Source organism: Anopheles coluzzii, chromosome 2, assembly GCF_943734685.1.
Source record: "Anopheles coluzzii chromosome 2, AcolN3, whole genome shotgun sequence".
Lineage (NCBI taxonomy): Eukaryota > Metazoa > Arthropoda > Insecta > Diptera > Culicidae > Anopheles > Anopheles coluzzii.
In genome coordinates, this window is record NC_064670.1 from 18,819,236 (window position 1) to 18,841,838 (window position 22,603).

Here is a 22,603-nt window from a genome sequence, read left to right on the forward strand (position 1 = left end):
GATTTGCGGGATCTAGAATCGAGTGCCGTAGCACGGTTGTGCCCCGGTGTGACGAGGTTGAAAGGTGGCAGAAATAAATTGCATGTCACCGGGGCCACGAGTGCCGAACAGTTCGTGCGCATGTTTTGTGATGGTGATGGCAGCAGGAGCACTGTTGCTACTCATCATCTTCTTTCCTACCTGTGGAGCGCTCGTGGCGCACGGCCAGCGAAGTATGATGTCCCAGCACGATCATGCAGCCGGCGCGATGAACGACCTGCGCACGTTCAATTAATCATGTACTGCAATTTCTCCTTGAAAGAGAGGGGGGGCGGGGTCAAATTATGCAAACAATTTGCCTCCCACACACTCACACACACACACCCTCACACACAAACACATGCACATACTTGAATGATCCGTTTTGTTCAGGCCGGGATTTCTTCCCGTGTGAGCTGCCGCGCAATGTTCTGGATCGGTTCGCTCTAGGCTCCGCGGAGTCGTCCGGTGACGATCGATTGTGGCAAACCGGCAAAACGATCAATCATACGGGGTGGGGGATCGATGGCCCCGATGGTCTGGCACGGCAATGGAACGGAACAAACGCGTGATCGTGTAACGAGCGCAGGAAGACATACGTTTGCCTGATTCGTACATGACGATTGCGATAAAGGCTGTTTCTACCGGCGGCTCTAAACGTTACGCGTCCCGTCCCGATTGGGGCGTATGTCAGCCGACTGCAAGTTAGAAAGGACGACGTGACGACCCCCTGGATGAACCTATCGCTGTTTGCATCGACTGCATTACTGGGCTATCGAGAGTACTGGAAGTAACGCTTCCTAGAGTGGTAAGAGCAGATCATTCGCCGAAATGTCAGAATCGGACATCAACGAAACAAGCAACAGGGGATGCAAATTCCACCCCAACCAGACTCGTTTGATTGCGTGTGGCAGCAAAGGAAAAGCGTGATGATGGTACGGTTGACTCCAACTCTAGTGCATCCACATCGCTCTAGAATCATCGTGACACGCGAAAAGGGAAGTAACCGGATAGTAGGCACGCTCGGTTGCGCCCGTGGGAATGGAAAGCTGACACTTGGCTGACGCTCGTTCTTACACGGCCGTGTCATAAATGCGCGCCCTATAGGGAGATTCCCCACTACGGCCAGATTCGTGCCTGCCCGGCCACGTCACGAACGCTTAGAACAACGGATGTGAACAGTGAAAACCACCGGGCCAACCGGGGCACAACTGCGACGAAGATTAATGTGTGTGATGCCTTGTGGTGTGTGAGGTGTGTTGCTCGTTTGCTCCTACGAGGCCCGAAGGAAACTAAATCCACCGGCTAGGGTAGGTTAATTGCTGTCGAAAGTGTTTTTGCGCTCCTTCGTGCGGTTGACACTGTTGGAATGACAGGGAGGAGCGTGCACCTACCGTTTGGTGGATGTTGCTGCAGGCAAAGGAGCTGGAGTCAAAGGCGTTTGGGGGGGACGCGACCACCAACAGAGTGTTTTGCGGTCGCGAACACGCTTATCGCAAATTAGAGAAGCATCAAAAGGTGGATGCTTTTAACCTCCGGGCAATGCCAAACCTCACAATGTTTTGCGACCGTCGTCTCGATGGTTCATGTATATCACGGTTGGCTTGAGCATCTCTTTCGAGTATAAAATCTGGAAAATCCTTTCCTGCCGCCGCTAACCGTATGCTCTGCACCAGCACCCATTACCGTAAATCGTCATAAATGGGATTAAATGGGCAACAACATAAAAAAGAGGCGAAATTGATAAGCGCGCCGCCTTCGATTACCGATGCGATCGATGCGGTCGGTGATAGGCGTTACTTTCTCTTGCATAACGGCACCGGCTTTATGCTGTACTTAACGTGAGGTTGAGAAAGCTTGTACGTTCTCCCTCAGCTTCCTCCCCCAAAAAAGGGGATACGACGGGCCAGCTCCTTTTTCTTGAGCCGCCTTTCTGCGCGCGTGACAGGATACGTCGTGGCCGTTGTGTGTGTTAATGTAATTTATGCTCATGGTTCCCCCCTCTGGCAGGCCAAAAGGTCAGGTCATGGTGAGCGGTTTCCGTCGCAGTACACCACCTTCCTCCTCCCCCCACCGGCGTGATAATTGAAAAATCGCATTTTACCGGCGTGTAATTCTCGATCATTTGTATCGATACACACAGACACACATGCGGTGAACATTGCATTCTGCTGCATCGGTGCTGGATTGTTACAACGTCAGCGTACAGCGTGTGTGCGATACATTATGTTGGTACGAAAGGCTCGCGCGTACCGCGGACCATGTTGATCCAAAAACTGTTGGCGGCTGTTTGTTGGCGGCTGTTGGCGGCGTTCCGGCAAAGTGATAAAGTGCACACACACACACGCGCACGCGGTGTACGGGACACAGAGGTGAAGCAAAGGGCCCTCATTTATCTCGCCCCGGTATGTTTCGATACTGGAGTGACGGCAGCGGGCACACGCATGCACCACGCACATGTTGGACCGACCGGCACGCAAACACATCCGAGACCGCGCGCGCTCCTCTCGCTCAGCTGTGGCAGCTTAAGTGCGGGCAATAAATAAGCTGGAAATTAGCACTATCGCTCGGCGAGTGTGTCTGTCCGCCACCCCGGCCACGGAGCCGCCACCTCAGGCGATGTTTATTCTTGCTTTTATTTGCTTGCGACGAAGGGGCGAATGCGCTGTTCTATCTTGTATTGCCGTCGGCATTCTTCGCCTGTCGTCACCTTTCCGAAACCGGGAAGTGGTAGGAAGAACCGCAATTCTGGGGGAACGTGAATAACTAGGGATAATACGGTTTTATTGCTTTATTAAATGCGCACCAAACGGAGGAGGGGATGGACGGGCCGCTAGGGTGATGAACGGAATCACATTAAACTTCGGATTCCGGACCAAAGTCGATTAGCAAGCCTTCCTAATGAAAGCGTAGCCGGCTTGAAGGTACAATTGCATGGCTCAGGAAGGCACTTCGAGCGCAGTAAGTTCACTTGTTACCCGGACGGGGCATTTGCCTAAAAGACACAAGACACCAGGAGAGAGGATCGAATTGGAGCGTCTGTAGCTCGTTTTGCTGCGGTTGCTTCACTCACCCGACCGACAGAATGCGACACGAATACGGCTTCAAGCGGAACCGATCGGCTTCGTGCCGGCATGCACTTTGCAAAACAAAAAAACAAGGAGGGACACCTTGCAGCCATTAGAAAGCACGATTAAAGCAACGGCGGCTGGGTGGCGACGAACCCCTTTTTTCATCGACGAGTGGTGGAAGATTTATCTTCCCGGCTGCGACGACGACGACGACAACGTCGTTCTTGTTCGGTGTTTTACACGATCTCCCCCTCTCGCCGATCAAGTCAGCCGGGAGTCGAGTTTTCCATAAGTCACCTGCCAGTCCTACCGGGGCAGCAGCTTTGGTGTCGATGAGCGGGCGAAGCGAACGCTGGAAGCAATCTGGAATCCGTAGGGCCGCGGTAAAGGAGTGGCTCCCTCATCAGGACTGCACGCTCCGATCGTGGCTGCTTTTTTTCTTTCTTTCTCGGGCACACGGTCACAAAACGGGGTTCGTTGTAAGGGAAGCAACCATGAACATCAACAACAATAATGGTACGATCCTGCGAGAGGGGGAAAGGTAGTAGAATGCAAGGTGTATCTCTGCCGCCAGCAGTAAGAAGCAAAACCCCGGCCGAAACCTGTGTCCTGTTTTAATTCCAACGGTCGCGCACCCCGAATCGTGCCCGAACGGCGAATGTTTTGGCGAAACAGATTCGTGGATGTGGGCGTTCTGTTGATAGACGGTGGGGATGTGGTTGGTTGAGAAATGAATTATTTATGATCGCTCAACTTCACCTGGGTGGATCGATTCTCTTCACCGGGTTTATTTTGATTTTATTTCTGTTTTCGCTCGTGGGTGAAATGGACAAACCGAGCTAACGGAGGGGAACCTCCCTGCCGGGACGGTCCTCCCTTTGTGACCTATATTAACATTCGCCACAAGGTGGCGAACCGTCAGGGGATGGGAAAGATGGCAACGTGATCGGCAAGTGTATGCAAGCACGTCTGCCAGCGTCATCAGGTGTTGTCAGGTTTGGGTTGATCGCAAGATTTACTGGATAAGCTCACTCCGATGAGTAGCACACCTTCCAGCAGCGATGCTCAGTTGTATTTTGTGCTGTGTGACGGTATGTATGTGTGTGTGTGTTTCAAACGCCAAGGTACGCTAATGAGACGCGAATTCTTTGCCCGCCGGTCGGATTGCTCGACTCCCGATTCGATCAATCAAATGTTCGCGCCCAACTTGTCGGCTGATCGGGCGACAAAAGAAAGAACGAGAAAGAGGGCACCCGTTGCAGCACCTGATGCTTGATTAAAATTCTTCAACAAACAGCGACGGTAGAGGCGATTGCTTGGCGCAACGCAACCCCGCCAACTCTGCGCTCGATCGATGTAAAACCCCGCGAGCATATCTTCAACCATCGTGGGTACCATCAGCGATTGGAGCGGCTCGCTCGCTGCAAACCGGCAACCGGGTGTCCAATTATGGTCAACATTGACCAGGCCGCACCACTGCCGCCACTCGGTCCGATTCTATGCTTATCGAATGGGGTAGATCTAGTTCGAGATCACCTTAGCCGGCAGCAGAAGAATGCAATGCAATTTGTCAGCAAACCCGGGGTGACAAAAGAGCGCCCCACGCGTCCGGTCGGGGATCAATTATAGAGTGCTTTCTAATAAGGTCCCCATTCTGGGGCCATTGTCCGGTGTGGTGCTGAAAGAACATTGGCTTTCGGGCGACCGAATAGGGGTGTCATTATTGCGATTGCAGTCAGGAAAAAGGCGACCCAGTGCCGTTAGTTTTCACCCTTTTCGTATGGCTAAATGGATGGTTCCACTCCTCCCTGCCCAAAAAAGGTCGTCCAGGGTGGAGCATTTGTCGCTGTCAAGATCAGGCCGGGGCAGGGGAGATCGAGTTCAATGCGCACTCTATCGGCAGCGACGTGGGAAATTAGTCATTATCAAACAGGGTATTATGTGGTGTGGCCTGTGTAGCAGTTATGAGATACTAATTTTGCGCCCATAAAACATTTAGATCACCTCCTGCGGTGTACTGCAAGCGTGTGCGGGCGAGTAGGTGGAGGCGACCGTGCTGCTTTGCTATTTGTGCAAAGTGTAAAATTACACGGATTAAGTGGGCAAGTTAGCAGCGCGCGCCTGCTCAATCTTAAGCCTCCCTCCATACTTCACTCGCGGAAAGTCATCAAAGCGCCTTCGTTTTGAACCGGTGCCATTTCCGAGTGTGCTAATCCGACATTTTATCTGCGATCGATCGATGGTGCTTGTGCGTGGGAGGGCGGTGGGTGGGTGCACTGGCAGGGCATGAGAAATATGATCTTAATCCTCGTGTTTACCATTGCACCTCCATTGCCAGAGAGGTTTCCTTATAATTGCAACAATGTTGATAATGGTTGCACCATCTCGAGTGGCTGCCAACTGGGTGGAGTTGGACGAATGATCAGGAGAATTTTTCCTGACCTCATTCTTTCGTTGCCCATTGGTTTGCCTTCAATTCAGTCCGTATACACATGGATCAAGCACTGGCCGTATGCAAAGATTAATCACCACCCGCCCCCAATGGCGCGTTGACGGCTTTGGCAGCGGGCAATGGATACGACACGTGGTGGCACGTAATTTGTTTGACATGACTTTGACTTTGACTTTTATTTACCATACCGTCGTAACTAAGAGATGGTCGTAAAATACGGGGCTCACTTGTACGGCAGTACTCAGTAGTTACCATCGAAGACTGATAGGTTGCGCGGTTGGCATCGCCGTGGCTCGTTAAGATTAACATCGGAGTTACAGACGCCCTTCTATACACCCTGTGCTGATGTTTTGATGCTCCTTCACAGGGCGGGGGCGCAATTTTGGAAGCCTTCGCCAGCTCACAGCAGGATACCTTTGCTGCGCGTGCACATAAATGAGTTCAAGTTCAGTGTTTGTGGTATGCGTGCAAGATAAATCATCGTAATTTATGCTCAAATACAATCTAGCGCTAGTGCGGACTCTTGGCCGTTTGGGCCATAACAAAATGGTAGATGAGTTTGCTTAGCGTTCTCACAAAGCGCTCGCTCCGTACAGAATTAGCTTGTGCGGATTTATTTTAAAGTCTTTGTAATTGATTTTAAAGCGTTTTTTTTGCAACGTCTCACACACAAACTCCAACCGACAACCGGGTCAGAGCTAATGTTGCAACGGTTCGGCTTAACAACCACCTGCTCTCAAGCTGCGCCTCGCGCCTCCTGCACTGATTGCAACGACCGTGCAAAACCGCTACCGTTAATCTGTTGTGACATTTCATGGTCGAAATTGGCGATCACGGCTAAACCCGTCCACCAGCGGCACACGATTTGCATTGTTCCGAGCTGCGGTTTGTTGTGCTCAGGCCTCTCCAAAAAATAGGCAAACTCTGGCCCCTTCTTTTGAATCGCGGTTAGTTAGAGGGACGTTTAAAGGGGTTTGGGGTAGCGTGTCTGTGTTGAGCAAACCGCAAAGGAACTCATATGTCAAGCTCTACACACACACACACACATCGCTTTTGCATGCGTAATTGCTAATCGTCGTTTCGTCTGTGTTCGCCGGCAGCATTTCGGGTTCGTCGCCTGCCGACGCTAAGCTTTTCTTCAGCTGTCCACGACCGGCTAGTAACAAATGTATTGTGTGTGTTCGTGTTAAATGCAGCGGCTTAGATTAATAGACGCCTTGGGACGGCAGGACGATTGCTACAGCACTGCTGACCGCCGTCGAGGCCATGTGGTGTTGGCTCGCCCGGTTAGTCATCATTATTGCTAGAGCGTGCAGATTTTGGCAACTCACGGCGATTTGAAACTAGCGGTAACGGTTTGGCCTGCACGCACCTACCCGATCTTGACCGCGCATGAGACGTACTGGCTGTGCTTACTTAAGATTAATGTGTTCCGAAAAAGGGAGAATGGTTTGGCTGTCCAAAACAGGGCCAATCTGTGTGTTTGGTAGGTGTGGTAGAAGGGTAATTCGCTTGTTTTGTCGGAGACTTGTCAGAGTTGTGTTTTTAACTTCCGCCTTGCTCAAAAATGCTCAGTTGAGTCCCTTCGCCCGCTTTTTTTCTGGGACCTGCCCACTTACGGTGACACTTGTCTAACGTCTCAACTCTCAAAATCCCATTTCGCACCTTTTGGCCCGACTACGCGGAAAGCGTCGCACACTTACGAATCGCACGAACGCCGCGACATCACAATTGCGCTCCGATGAAATTGTTACGTTCTTCGAAGTGCAACTTCCGCGTGTGTGTGTGTGTGTGTGTGTGTGTGTGTCTGAATGAGTACCGTTGTCGACACCGTTCTGGGATCTGGTGCCGTTTCCTCTTCCCTCATTCTCGGCCCAGCGTGGCGGCAACATTCGTTGCGGTATGCGGCCCAGAACCTTTAGAATAAGGGTGGAAGTCATCGCGTATCTTCGCGCGAGCGTGCTTCCCGATCGATCCCGGTGCAGAAACAAACACGCAAAAAAACCGGTCATGCAGAGGCGGCGTTGGTCGTGGTCACGCGGATTTGCGCGGATCGGAGTTTCTTTGCGATCGGGACCGATGACTCGCGATCGATGGCAAATTCCCGGCAAACACCCCAAACCGACCGTATGGTCGTGTTAAGCCACGCGAGAGGATTATGTCGGACAGGATACGAGAAAAAAGGGGGGAAATCGTGTAAAAAATGCTGTGCTCTGCTGCCCTTGTTGCCTGGATATTTCCCTCGCTTATCGCGAGCTCACGTCCAAGCCAGAATCGCTTGTGGTAGTAACGGTGGTCGTGGTGGTAGTGGAGCTGTGGTTTTTGTTCATTATAACTTGCCCTTGCTCTGGAAAGGCCGTCGGACGGAAGAAGCTCAGTGCTCAAAAGGGAGCGCGGTCGCATCTGTGGGATTGTAGGAGGGAATAGCCGCGGTTTTGCAACTTCGGTATGTTCGGAAAACGTTGTTAATTTTTTAGAAGTCCATCCACACGGTGCAACGAGACTGCTACACGCGCCCATCTTTGGGAGTGTCCGAATCATCGGTTTTTTGTATTCTTTTTGTATCTACTGTCTTCGCTACCGGTATTAGCAACAACGATACAACGCCCCAACAGCAATCCATCCAGGCAGCCGAACCCAAGGGAGCAAAGGAATCGTGATTTAGAACCCAATGCTATCCTCTCTCTTTCTCTCTGTCTGAGTATTTTCACCCGACAGATTCGATGTTAGCCTGTTTGCGACATGCACAAATCGGATGTTCGGACATGGCTTTTGAGTATAGTATGCTGTTGTGTCTTTTTTTCCCTTTTTCCATCGCTAAATGGCTCACCCCAAAACGTGCCAGCCGCCCGGCTCTTTCCCAACTCCACGCTGACCGATGTGACTCAATTTTGGGCACTGCTCCTGGTGGCCTCGTTTCGTTATTTTCTTGCTTCTGTCGCGTTCACGTTCTACTTGCCAGTCGGGAAACATGTGTCCCGATTTGGCACGTTGATCAGGTTAATTGCTGCGGGGTCTCCTGCACCTTTGCCGCAGATTCTCTTTATTGGATTTCATTAACCTTTTTCATGCACGAAGTGGACTTGTTTCTTTGTATTCCCCCCCGTCCTGTGAGTAACTGCCCGCAGCAGTTTGATGAGATTTTGTTTTAATTTTAATGTATCTTGACGGCGGGGTGCAACTGCACACGCATATATCTTGATAGCTATCCTTCAGCTGACCCCATTTGCTCGTCGATCTCGTTTAGCAAAAAAGTTTGCTAAATGTCACGGGGTGCGTATAATGCGTTGAAGAGAAACGCAAGAAACGTGGTACTGGTACGCCAGTGTCATATCCTTCGACGTGCAAATTTGTTCACTTGCGGAAGGTTCGTCGCTGTTCTGGCCGCGCGCAAGTCTTTCGTAGTTTATTTCCCCGTCGCCACGTGTGGAGGTCGTTTTATGGCTTCATTATGGTGGCTAAGTGGCTTAAAATTGTCACTCAGCGGTACCGTTGATAGCATTTAAGGTGTGTTACCTCGGCTATGCTATTGCGGCCTGCTGCACACGGAACAAATGCAAGCCGATTAGGATGAATAAATGCGGTGGGTGAATAAAATGGAGTGCAGATCGTGATTTTATTTTTGGTGCATAGATAATTCACCTTGTCACAAGTGTACTGTGACAGGGAACCGACGCGTTAAAAGTGTGACCGACTGGTTCCAAACTGTCGTCGCTGGTTTAGCGATAAAAGTGACTTGAAGAATAGAATTTAAGAAGTTAATTAGCATAATTGCGTAGAATTAAGCTCTTTGTCGGCGCTGGCGGAACAATCATTCTATCGTCGGCGTTATGAATATTGCTGGAAGGCTATACCTTTGCCGTTTGCTTTTATGGAGCAGTAAATTCGATGCTGGTAAGAAACCTTCTAACAGACGGGCGAAGGTATAATGCGGTTTCAACGCGAATCATTCCAACTTGCATCTTAAACTTTGTATTTGACACTTTTGCCGAAGCAATACAAATGCATCGGTCCTTCATCGTTTGTTTTGTAAACATTTGCAAAACAAGATTAAGGCGAATGTGAAACAGAATATAGGATAGGAAAGAAAAGAACATGTGTTCGGACAAACTCATTCCATTAGTGCTTGTGCGTGTCAATTTGCAGTCGAATTGTTTAGGCCAAAACCTCAAACAGAACGGAAATAACAATAATAGACAGGTTTAAATAAGCATCTTTTTGCATAATATTTGTTGCTGTGGCAAATGGCACAAATTGCTTGCCTCAGTTCATGCACCGAAAGGCTGCCGAACGCTCCGTTTTTGTCCCCCCTGCTCCGAACACAGTGCTCAAGAAATTGCAGGAATCGAACAGATGAAGTTGGGAAATTTGATTCGCACATTCTCGTTTCTCTTTCTCGGAAGCCCATTTCACGCCCGACCGGTCCCGATATTCAAATGTGTATGTTTCTTTACAGCGCACTAAAAGTGCTGCCGCGCGACGTGTAATATCACGGCAGATCAAGAATCTCATTAAATGAGACGCTTGAGGGATGTGAAGGCACTTTCCAAAAAAACCGAACCTCGGTGCATTCGTTTTATAGACGATCACGCTTAGCGATCGGGTTTCCTCTGTCCTGTTTGGTTGCTGGCTTCCTCCTCGTGCGCGCTTCTCTTGCATGCGCATAAAACCGTCCCATTTTTGAATTGCAGAAAAGTATGCGAGAGAGGAGGGGGAAAAGAGCCCCTCTCGACACACATCACTGTCGATTTCTTCATTGGTGGCGAGTACGAATTAAGATGGCAAAAAAATGATTACGACTCATAATTGCGGTTTTGCGCCCGAGACCCGATGAGAACTGCTCAATATGCACGTTAATTTACACACACAAACTGAGGGACAGTTACCAGGCAGCCACGTAGCATGATTTCCAGTCGGGGAGTTGTTTTTTTTTTGTTGGTTTGGACGGAACCTTTCAAGACCTTGAAAGAAGTGCGCAAACACCAATGGCGGCGGCGATGGGATTGCGTTCGCTTCTTGCGCTTGCGGTTTGTCAACGGTGTGGTAAAAACTCCCGTTTTGCCATTTTCGATAGTGGGCTTGCATAAGAGAGCATCATCGCGGTGCACGGGCACGATCAATTAGGAGCAGATAATTTGAATTAATAATATTGGTTCGGGACGGGAAGGTGATGGTGGTGCGTGGTGCATGGTGGGTTAGATACACCGCGGCACAACGAATTCCCAACGGGCATCACCGACCGTTTAATGGCAAAGTCGTGAGAAAATCACCAGTCACCGGCACGGAAAAGCATCATCCCGGCGATCGCGCATGCATGGTAGACGGTCGATGACAAAATCTTCCGCGCCGAATTTTGCGCCGTACGCTCGCCGCTTGAAGGAACGCGCCTGAAGGTTAAACTGTCAATCGAGCCGTGCCGGATTGCTGATCGATTGGTAAACGATCATCGGAGTGCGGGAACGCCGTCGAACGGTTTCTTTGGTGTGCGCGCGCGGTGCACTTCGCGTCCATATCGGGCTGAAGTGGATTTGGTTGGCCGGTGGTGATTTGGAGCTTTTTGGGTGGGCTTACACTCTCAAGCAAAGCAATAATAATAGTGGGAACCCCCTTTTTGTCCAAAACAAACCCCTCCCCCCCCGTGGCCAGCAAGAAACGGGGTAGCAATCGAGACGTTAAGTAGTCGTCACTAATTTGTTTGTACAAAACGTGCATGGCAGCTTGGATAGGGGCAAGACAACAAAAAACATTTGAAATTAAACTGCACGCAAACCAGCTTGTGATCGTTGTTGTGATCGGAATTGTGGTTGCGTTGGAGTTGGCCGCTTTTTTGTTGTTGTTACGGTCGCTTTAATACAAAAGCACATGCTCAGAGCCCCAAACCTGGCGAGCGAGGCGTCGAAGGGGTGTTTCGATGTGTCACGAAACCGTTTATGATTTTGACAGGTTGCTCTGTTCTCGAGGAGGTTGCGCGATCGATCGAGTGCTCGATTTCTGAATGGGTGTAAAGTGACGACTGCCAATACTGCATTCCAATCCTAAACCGGGGGCGGAAGAAACCGGACGGAGGAACACACATATTTGAAATGCAATTGTTACAATTCTAGACGTGCGGGAGTCATTTCGTTCCGTGCTGTACACGACACAAGACACCAAGAGACGCTTGACCCTGAGCCACGATGGCATGACAAATGATGCCGTCCGACAATATCGCTCGATCGTAGGCTATTGTGAGTGAGATTGCATTTTTCCACTCCCGTTTATTGTAAATAACCCACCAGGAGGACCTTGATCGCAACGACCGCAAATGCAAATAGGAAATTAATATCACACATCGTTAGGTGGCCGTTTTTAATTTTCATCCCAACCTGATGCGAGCTACAATTAACTTGATCGCTCACAGGGTTTGGTGATGGAAGTGATTTATTTAAAGCACCTGCTTCCCCCGATCCCGACGACCGCAGGGCAGGGATTACTTTTTCCCCTGTTGGGTTGCTTGCCAAGCTGGACAAACTATCGCATCGCAAACGATGGACACAGAAACAGTGATTTTCGATTTCGAACAATATAATTAACGAGTATTCTCATCAAATTTTATGAACATGATTATCATCATCATCATCATGATCGTCTGATGCGCGCAACTTCGCGTCGTCACAACCAACCGTCATTCGGGGTCGGTGCCGATCGGCGTAATAATCTTTTGCCACATTTTAGCGTTATTATTTTCAGCGTCATCTTTTGTGCGGACAATTTGCCGATGCCTGGTTGTTCCGATGGGGTGCGTGTTCGCATAAACGCGTGGACGCCCTTAAGTGGACGCGAAATAAGACATGCAATCGGGCAAGGGACGGGGGAACGAAAACAGGGAAGAAAAAACAAAACACCCTCTCCGTATGGCTATTAGCTGTTGGCCGAGCGACAGCGAAAAGCTGGTAAAATAAACACACCGTCGTTTAATGACGTTACGATAAACGAACATTCCATCCGCCAAGGGGTGGATCACAATCGATCCTCCTGAGCTCCGGAGGCTGGGATGTGGGGGGGCATGTAAAAATCGACAAACTTTCAATCACCAGCAAATGGGGCGGTTTGGGAATCTGGGGGAAAGTATCGGAAAAACGAGGCAACACAAAAATAAGAAACCTAATCAGGGTTGATCCTCGCCCACGGGAATCGGACGGTCGTTGCGGTGGTCCCTGATCGCTACGATTCGGGTGGTATAACGCGAGATGTTACTCACAGTAAAGCAACACACACACACACACGCACAAAAGCCAAGGGTTTGGCCACATTTTTTTGCACATCGTTTCGGAAATGGGGAGAATGCTTTGCCGCTGGCGTAGCGAGATGTGTTTTGCCCCGAAAAACTCCCGGCCCGAAGGGTGAATAATAATAAACACTCGTTTAAAGTTAGAAAAATTTTGACCATGTTTCCCGGGTTGGAACGGAACGATAACAGTCATGCTAATTTTGGCTAATGGTTGCCTGCACTCCCAGAAGGGCACAGAGTAGGGCTACTTTAAGTAGCGGTTGTAACCATTTTGGCCCATGTTGTACCAGCACTGGCGCTGTAAATATGCAACTTACAAAAAACAACACACACTCACGCCCTACCGGTTAGCCTGTTGCACAAACACCGATGCTGTGGTGCCTGATACCAAACGCGGCAGCATTAGTGCATGTGGGGCTGGCAGTGTGCGACCGCGATCCTCCCATTTTATCGCATTCCCTCGATCGGCGGTGGAATGCTTGAAAGATAGGCCGGCCTGGAAAAGACGATCTTGTTACGTTGTCCGGGCGCGGGCACGAGTAAAACGAGACATGTAGGCCATCACATTTGCACAAATATGGTTATCGATTAATCCAGTTCTAGCTTTGACGACGACGTCAAACAAGCAGTGGGCACTGGCACATACGTCTGCAGCGAAGAGGAGAAACACAAAAAAAAACTCGCCCCGAGCATGGGGAAGCAAAAACTATCCTTCGCCTAATGAAATTCACAGGAAAATTTCTCCCTCATTAGAAGCTAATTCTTGCGGATGGTTTTTGCTTGTTTGCTTGTCTGCTTGCGCCATTCGCTTGCACACCGTCCCTTCCGGGGCAGTTGGGTAAGCAGCACGGGTGCACACCCGGGCACACGATCTCCGTGCTGCTTTCGCCCGTGCGACGGCGTTTCCTCATTCCACGCGGTGAGCTTTTCCTGGGACGTGCGCGATTCGCGTATTGCTTATTTCACGTTAATTATATCATTCCACAATCACCGATCGTACAGCCCACTGGGGTGGAGTGTGTGCGCGTCAGAACAGGTTCGTCGCTTGTGACGTCGCCCAAGTCACTGCTGCACGCTGCGTTTCGACCCGGGTCAAGATTCGTATAATATTGCTTTGAATTTTAATCGGCAAAAAACCCTCCACAGTTGACAGTTGTGCTGCAATTAATTAACCGTCCATAAATCAGGCGAGGTCAGTATCCCCCGTAGTGTTCGATACATGAACTATGGGATAGGGGTTGGTTTTAGCACCATGTCACTTGCCGCTTCCTGCAATCTGATCCGTTTGATGTGGAAAGGGATTACTTCGTCACAACAAATACGTCTGCAGGGTATGGTTTGACGTTGGCGGAGTCTATTGGAAAGCAGATCCTAACACACCGAATCACCCCAACGTCAAGGTCTTGCTCATTTCAATTCCAGTCACATATCAGCTTCCCGTAGTCAGCAACAGTTTCCGACGACTGCTCGATAAAACTGGCACGATAATCAAAACAATCAGGTAATAAGGGACTATAATTGCATAATTATAAATAGCTTGTCGGTGAATATGGAAGAACATGGTGTACGCGCGTTCCATTTGAACGTTGTGCGGAACGATCACACAATAACCATCGATCAGGGAATAAGAGAGAGGCCGCGAGGATCAAAGAGTTTATTAAAATGTCGCGCATTTCCGCCGTCAACACCAACACTGGTTTTTGAGAAGGGGGATCGTTCCGAAATGACGTGATTCATGCGTTCTCACACCACACGAGTGACACGACGAACCCCAAGAGTGCGACGAGTTCTCCCCGAGGGCATCTTTAACCTTAATATCATTCCTTCGGATGCTTTCTGGTGAATGCTTTCTAATTATCCGGCAACACACATACACACAGTGCTCTTTTCCGTAAGGGATTTAAGATTTTCAAATTAAACCGTTACCGAAGGGGGCCGCACGCATACGTGTTGGACGAGCTGTTGAAAATAAAATATTACGCTGCGAGGTGGAATGAAAGGTGAGGTCAAATTGAGTTGACCCGATGCGCGTGAGAAGTGCTGCCAGGTTCCTGGATCTCACTTTCTTCCGTTAGATGGCTCGGTGCGGGGTCTGGTATATGTGGCTGCGTTTTTGTGCACTTTCAAAGTCAGCTAATAAAAATAGAAACAAACCTTCGTGCCTTTTATGACGCTGGTGGTTCCGGCAGGTTCGCGTGCGAATCGTACGATCGCAATCTCTTCGGACGGGGTGGGGTTGTGATCTAAGTCACATAAATTTATCGTCTACTCGACGAGTGTACAACAACCTCACCCCTTTGGGTGGGTGATAAATGTTATCCTTTGCGTAGTAGATAAACTTAACCGACGAGACGCTCGTGGATAGACGAGACGTTATTGGATTGCTTTCTTCCGGGCAGAGGATGTCAATTAATCCAGCGTGCCACAGTCTACGGTTTGAGTATTTTAACGCGTGGGATTACAGTGCGTCTGTTGCGTCTCGTCTCGAAGATATGTGAATCGATGACTCTCACAAGCGCTTAGTTGCAGTTTAACGCTATTGCTGAAAGGAGGTCGCAGAAGTAGACGGTGACAAGAAATTACAAACCTAAAGCGAGGGGCGAGAGAAAAGTCGCAACACGCTTCGGGGACACGCGTGTGCGATCGCGCACATGGTGCTAATAATTTCGCTAAAAGCTTTTCGGGGGGTTAATTTTTTTTTCTCGTTGTTCAGCGAGGTGTGAGTGTCGAGATGACCGGTCGGAGTGGACCGGTTTTGCTGTTGGTTCCGAGGGTTTGTATGTTTAGATTGTTGCCGGGCGAAAGAAAGCTTGTCGGTGCTGTTCACCGCGCTGTAATGTTGCGCTTTCGTTCTTCTTAACGGTTGCAGTCGGATTTAGCTATTGGTGTGATTTGTGTGCCAAGTGGACCAGAATAGGGGTCGGAGAAAGTGAGCAAGACAACAAAGTTGTTAGCTGGTACGCCCACAATGCACAAAGTGCCGCGAGATCCACTCGGCACGGGAAACAGGAAGAAGACTGCCGCCAACTCGAACGCATCATTTCGAGAGGAATTAATTAAAACAAAAACCTAATCACAGTATTTATCGCGTCGGATGGCGATCGATCGCGGAGGAGGAGAAGGTTTATCTGGCTACCCACCAAGCTATAAGCAAAAGCAAACGTCACGCGCTTTAATTACAAACCTTTGAAGCAACCGATCGATGCGAGCTACCGACCTGCAGCTAGGAGGAGCTTTGCCTTGTTATGTTTCTACCGCACATCATTTCACCAACGACCGGGATGGTTGTACCAGAATCGTCAGATTCATCGCTCGGTCTCTTGTTTGAGGTACGGAACTCCGGAGAAGGCAGCTGAGCGGGCGAGGTAATAAATAAGTCACGAACTGTTTCAGCTCCATTTCTGCTGCACAAACAAAGCATTAAGTATCGATAAGATCGATAAAATACCACCTTCCGATTCGGATGTGGAGGAGGTAATGGACGGCATGCTGCAGCTAGCGCACACGCAAACCTCGGGAAAAACGAACCTCAGGAAACTGTTCAAGATATCGTCCTGGTGGAAATAAAAAAAAAAGCTGAATGAGGTAGGAAATGGGAACCACGGTTTCACGATTGTTCAGCAGCAGCATCAGCAGAGACATTGGAAAGAAAGGTAATAAACCGGTAGAGGAGCAACACAGTGCCACACGCTGACGAGCGATGATAATGATGATAGGGTTGTGGGATGATCTAACACCCACGTACCATTACCGGTGCTGATTGCTCGGCTAGGATTATTATGCAATTGCAGAAGTAGGTTATACGCCGATGGACGATAGTGCGACGCTCGTAGAAGGGTCGACTCTACTCTTGTGCATCCCTGGAATGCAACCCGCAAGAGTTCAATGCTTTCATAAATCTAGTTAGCCTTACCAGAATGGGTGAATGGTTTTAATCTTTTTGCTTTATTCCCAGGCTCCGTGAAGGTGGGAGAGAGATCTAGTGACAAGTACGCTTGCGCCCCGCTTTACACGATTGGTGCATTGTGAATATCCAATTCAAGCATGCGTGCACTGTGCCGGGATAATGACACGACGGCAAGAACCTCGCCTACCGTGTATGTCGGTCTAGGTGAGGGAATGAATTAGAAAAAAAGAGACCCCCTCAGGCATGATATCATCAGTACGCGCACTGTATGCTCATAATGGTAAAGTCAGGTAGCGGTCGCGTGTGGGCATAGCGTACCGGGAGCACAATGGCATGTGCAATTATTATGCGTAACGAATTACGGGATGAATGCGGGCTGAAGTTCTACGGTCTAAGGGTGTTTGGAATCTTGGAATCGACGGAATTCTGCGCACACATTGCACAATTATAGTCGATGCGGGACGACAACGTTGGTGCCGCTAGTGCGCCTAGTGTGCGCCCAATCGACCCCAGGAGAACCGAGGTCGCACCACGTTCAAAGAAGGCCACGTACGCGCTGGCTGCACCATAAATAATGCAGTAGAGTCAAATGCAACGGATACAGAGAAACAGAGAAAGCGAGCATTCGCACTCGAAGGATCAATCTGGGGGATAGGGTTTGTTGCCTATAGATTCGTTGCCTATAGAATTGCGGGCACTATACCTCTGCGACGAACCCCCAAAACGACCCAATTGCTATGTCCAGTGAATGAGACCCTGGAGTGAGAACTACATCTTAGCGCACTACACCTACCTCCGGGACGGTCGTTTCGTAGGGTGTGTTGATAAACATCGGCGGATTATCGTTGACATCCGACACTCGGACGATTATTGGAATGTTGCGCTTGCGACGCGTCGACCGCACCATGCAGGTTATCTAGATTCGGAACGAGAGCACGAGTGGGAGAGAGTACGAAAGCGAAAACGAAAGGGGCGATTTAGTGGAACTGTTTTCTGCTGTTGGCATTGAGCAAACCGAACGCCGCCTACCTGGAACACGATGTGGCTGAGATTTTCCTCGTCGCGATCTAGTGGATGGATCAGGCGCAAGGATTTGCCGTCGAGCAGGAAGGTCGGTTTGCCCTTTGGGAAGACCAGCTCCAGGGTGATGTCATCGGTCGGGTCGCCCGAGATCGGTAGCTCCGGTGGGTTCGTATGTTGCGCCACGGCTGGCAAAAAGAAACGAAAGGTACCAGAAAGGGTTAGTAAAGATCATCAGATGAGCTGCTGGAGCGGGAAAAAAGTGTCCCATGAAAAGGAGTTCTGCAGTGGGACGGCATCTCTGATCGGTTCAATGTGATTTAATGTAGGGCATCAGGGGTGTTTCATACTTTGCCAATTCCAATGTACGCCTTATATTCTAGTAATAGGCCCTGTTCGTTAGTTATCTTCAAAATTGTTTGAAGTATAAAGTGCAACATAGAATTCATCAAAACTCGAAATCGGTATTTAACGTTACTTTGATATTATATCCTGTGTCATTACAAAATGCTATTCTGAAGTATTATAGACCGGCTGGAGTTGCTTCTATCATTACCTCAACCCCATACCAATTGAGTAATTTTCTATTTTACTGCTTTATTAAGTCTGTAAAAGAACCAAACGCAACTGCATATTTATGGTATTCTTAGAGAACGTGAGGATCGAGAGGTACTAGATCATGATGCTCCAAATAGCAGGAATTACCGTTCCCGATTATTTTATGGGCCCAACCCAAGCATACAGTTGGAATCTCCGCGCATGCCGCAGCTTACAAGCACACACGAACACACCCGCAGGAAGCTCTAATTCTGATTAGTGCCTGCGGGGGCCAATAAGCTGCCCAACAGTGCAGCCGGAACGGTCACGAAGTGGTACGTCCACGAGCAACAAACAAGTGTACCATTACTCTACCCACCTACAGGGCAAATTTTAATTGATTGTGCCCGTTGTTGTTACTTTTTTGCCAACACATGGTGTGCCGCTTCTGGTCGGGCAAAATGGGTAGCAGAGCAAAGGAAAAAAGGCTATTTTACGCAAAAAAAAAGAAAACTATTTCGAGTTGCAGCAAATGTGACTTTGGCCGACCGAAGGGATACTCTATCTGGATGCCCGATCCCGCTGCACCACCTGTAGCTTTTAGCGGGCTTTGCCTGAAGGGGACAATTGCGTACCAAAGTTACCGTACCGTCGTGCGCAAGAGTGCTTGAGTGAGGCGTATTACCGCAAGATCCTTCGTGCGCCCGAGGATACGAGTAAGCGCACGCGTAAAAAAACGCAAATATGTCTATTTATGCTTAAACGAACGGACATTTGGGAGCTGTTTGTTCGTTTCCATCTCTTTCCCTGTTCTGTCTTTAAATAACACGCACAGCCCGCTAAGTACACTTACAGCTTCCCCGGCTTTCCTCAATGTCCAGTATGATGCTGGATTGGCCCGTTTCCACCTCGCACAGTTGCTGCTTGCCCTCGACGCCGGGTAGAACGGCACAAGAGGTCACGAGAAGTATTGCCAGCAGCAACAAGCTACCGGCCGGCCGGACTGTTGCTTGGCCCAGAAAGCTGGTCACCATCATTACTGAATGCTGCGTTCTCGACCGTTCTGGTAGCCGATCGTGCCTGTTGTTGCGCTGTTGCTGCTGCTGCTGCTGCTGGTCCCGTTTCGTGACGATCGATGCCATCGATCGAGCGGCCGTGTTGCTGCTGATAGTCATTTCCGCTGGTGTCGCCGCGTCCGGTCGCGATGTCACGCTGGCTGGCCTGTCGGTGTGCTTCCCGTGCGAGCGTAGCCACCGCGTCTAGCAAAAGGGAAAGGTAGAACGAAAACGTACGAATTAATTAAAGACGTAAAAGCAGAAAGAGCAGGCGGAAGGGAAGAGATTGGATGCAGGATTATAGGTGGCAGTGGGTTTTCGATTGCAATGTAAGTAGCGAACGGTGTGCCGCTCTCAAATTATACATTCATATACGCGGGCCCGATAATGTGGGACCTCCGCGTGCGCTGTGCTCTATCACCGCGCCTACGTAAATCCTTGGACAGACCACGCGGCGCTCCGTGGGAAACGAAACGGGGCTCCATGTTTCACCTGTGAGGTTGAAAACGGCGAGCATGTGTATGTGTGTTTGTGTGTTGTGGATAACAAGTACGCGTACCACCAACAATTAGTGATACGTTTAATCAATTAACATACTAACTAGAACTAACAAAGCAATTGCCATTGTCGGTGCTTGTCTCTTGGCGGGCAGGATCAAATCGTGAGGCAACGCTTACTATTTGCATAACCGCCCTTCGCCAATACAACGGACCGGTACGGGGAGAAAGCATCGTGGGATGCAGGGAAGTGGTTCTGTCCGTATCGGAACGATTAGGAAGATTAATAGGGCGAGGAAGAAAATATGGTAATTCCATTTCCGCTCGAGCCTGCCGCAACGCAACGGGATTAGTCACTCGAGTACGCGTTCACCTGTCGCTGGTGTGTCGCGGTGTCGGGTGGTTAAATGTCATTTATTCTCTTTCTTCTTGTGGGTGGTTTGGTATTTGCTATGACTCAAAATGGAAGGGATAAGAAATTTAGCCCACACTTCTCAGAGTGGTATGAGGTCAAGTTTCTTTGCAAATCTCTCAGACATCACTCACCAGCTTCTGGTTGCTTTCATTGTTGAGTGATTTTTGACAAGAAAGCAGGCGGAATAGAATTAACTGATTGCTTACCAGAAATCTTCGAGAAGAAAATGTGAAAATTAGTTACATAGTTACTCAACATAGTTACTCAAAAAAGAAAAAATCAAACCACTTGTCCACTATCGAATGATTTGCACCTTGTGGTGCAATGATTTTTACAAAAAAGTTGAACATTGCTTGTTGCTGGTTGGATTATCTCTATGTTTTCAGTACAGTTTCTGCAACCCTGCACCCAGAATCTCACTCGTTTTATCCATCCAAACGCATGCGCGAAATATCGATCGTGTACGTAGCAATGTGTCGCTGAGGTTATCGATCAGCGCAGGTTGAACGATGTTGTGCGCCGGGCAATCTGAGTTCTAGAAAATGATCCAGTTATTTTGTTGTTCGCTGCTCGGTGCACTCCTCACCCAGTCGCACGCTCACGAGTGCACGATTTGGCCAAATGAAGCCGACAACGAGATAGTCGGCTCCGCAAGATTAATGATTTGCGTAGTTGGGGCTCGCCTTTGAAACGCAACGAATGCGCGCGCTCGCGCAATGGGGATTGGGAGAATCGAACAGGATCGAATCGATTGGGGTAATTAAATATTCAAATGCACCTTGCAATCGGGTGTCCCATTCATGGTGGGATAAAATTACACCTGCCAGAAAGGGGCGGAACGTGGGGCTCGTTATTACGGAGCGGGAGCATGGGGCAAGATTTGGAGCAGTTTTTGAAAAATAGGCTCGTCCGTTTGTGGAACCTCGCGGCTGGAGTGTGCTTTCGATTATTCAAGCGTGCTAGGGTGCAAGGGGAGGCACGGTCCAAGAGAGCACGCAGCACTACGAAAAACCCGGGCCTGCCATGATTGTGCACACGGTGTAACAGGCGCACCGAGATGCTTGGTGATAGATTGCAGGCGCTCCGTGTTTGCTTCCATACACGGGCATAAAGATAAAGCACCAGCAGGCCGCTTGCGCCCGCGTGTGTTCGGTGAAATGGAACATAAATTTTGCATTTGCCAGTTTCGAAGCCGGACAGAAGAGTGGTCGAATCAAATTCGCTTACGCAATGCCGCGCGAACCCGATCGGGAACTGCGATCGGTGCCGCCGTAGCTACCCGGGAAATGTGTGTGTGTTTGTGTGTTGCGTTTTGCGGTGCAGTCGAAGATTTTCCCCATCGATACACTGCGCGGTGCTGGGCTGGTATGGTGGACAGTTTGCGGACACTGTGCAACAAGTGCAACCGAGCAGCCAGGGGGGAGGTGAGATTTCCATGTTCGGTCTACGCCGAGCTGGGCTCCGGTTCTCGCTGGAATGTGGCATGCATCGCGCTAATAAAAAGCAGAGTAACGACCGAAAACTGATTTGCCCGAAGCGCATTTTCGGTATGCCGATGGAAATGTGGGTTTGACCTGGGTGAAAGAAAGTGGGTGGAAAATGGGGGGGGCATAGTATCCGTAATCTATCCCCGGACACGTTTAACGAGCGAATGTGTCCTGCCTCCGTTTAGTCCCCTTGTTTTTTGCGGCACTTTTTCCATCCATTCCGTTCTTTTCTCACTCCCAGCGGTGCTCGGGAGAAGCATTTGCGAGGCTCATTACGTTAGATTGATCCCGTTCTTCCTGGCTCGGGACCAGGACAAAAAAAAGAAAGACAGCAAAACAAAGCCTAGGGCGTCCGTCGGATCGACAGCAGCCTGCTTAACCTTTCTTAACCGCGGCTCGGTATCCTCGGGGGCTCCGAAAGGGTGGACTTTTTGTGCCATTATTTATGGCCCAATTTACCCAATCGTCGTTAATAATAATACCTCGTAAATTATTTCCCCATCCCGCTCCTGTTCTCCCTTTCCCAAAGGTACCGCCAGTTTTGCGTAAATGTGAACCAAATTCATTCTCCCGCTTGGAGGGTTATTTTTGTGTATAACTTTTTTTTTTGTTACACCCTTTGCATCACGATCCAGAAAGTTTGTCCTCTACCATTTTGCCATTCTGGCCCACTGACACTCCGGGGCATTTTTTTTCTCGATCGAGAATTGGTCCACTTTTTTGACGACTTCATTAGTGGTCCCCTGCCTAACAGTTACAGTGTGGAGGTTCTCTTTCGTCTTTTAAGCTTATTTTCTTAGCCCTTACTTGATGTCAAATGCTTTGTGGTCGCAAACGGGCCACACACACAGATTGTAGCCCCCCAAAACCCAAC

General features: G+C 49.5%; 1 protein-coding gene across 1 annotated transcript in view; it reads right to left on the reverse strand.

Annotated features, from left to right (window-relative positions):
* Positions 1-22,603, reverse strand: part of LOC120960984 (cadherin-99C) — a 147,202-nt gene that overhangs the window by 42,063 nt on the left and 82,536 nt on the right. Inside the window, exons 3-5 of the mRNA XM_040384495.2 lie at positions 19,129-19,534; positions 17,748-17,926; positions 17,512-17,634 (exon numbers count right to left, since the gene is read on the reverse strand). Of these exons, the coding sequence (XP_040240429.2) occupies positions 17,512-17,634; positions 17,748-17,926; positions 19,129-19,534 (708 nt within the window). The remainder of the gene's footprint in view (positions 1-17,511; positions 17,635-17,747; positions 17,927-19,128; positions 19,535-22,603) is intronic.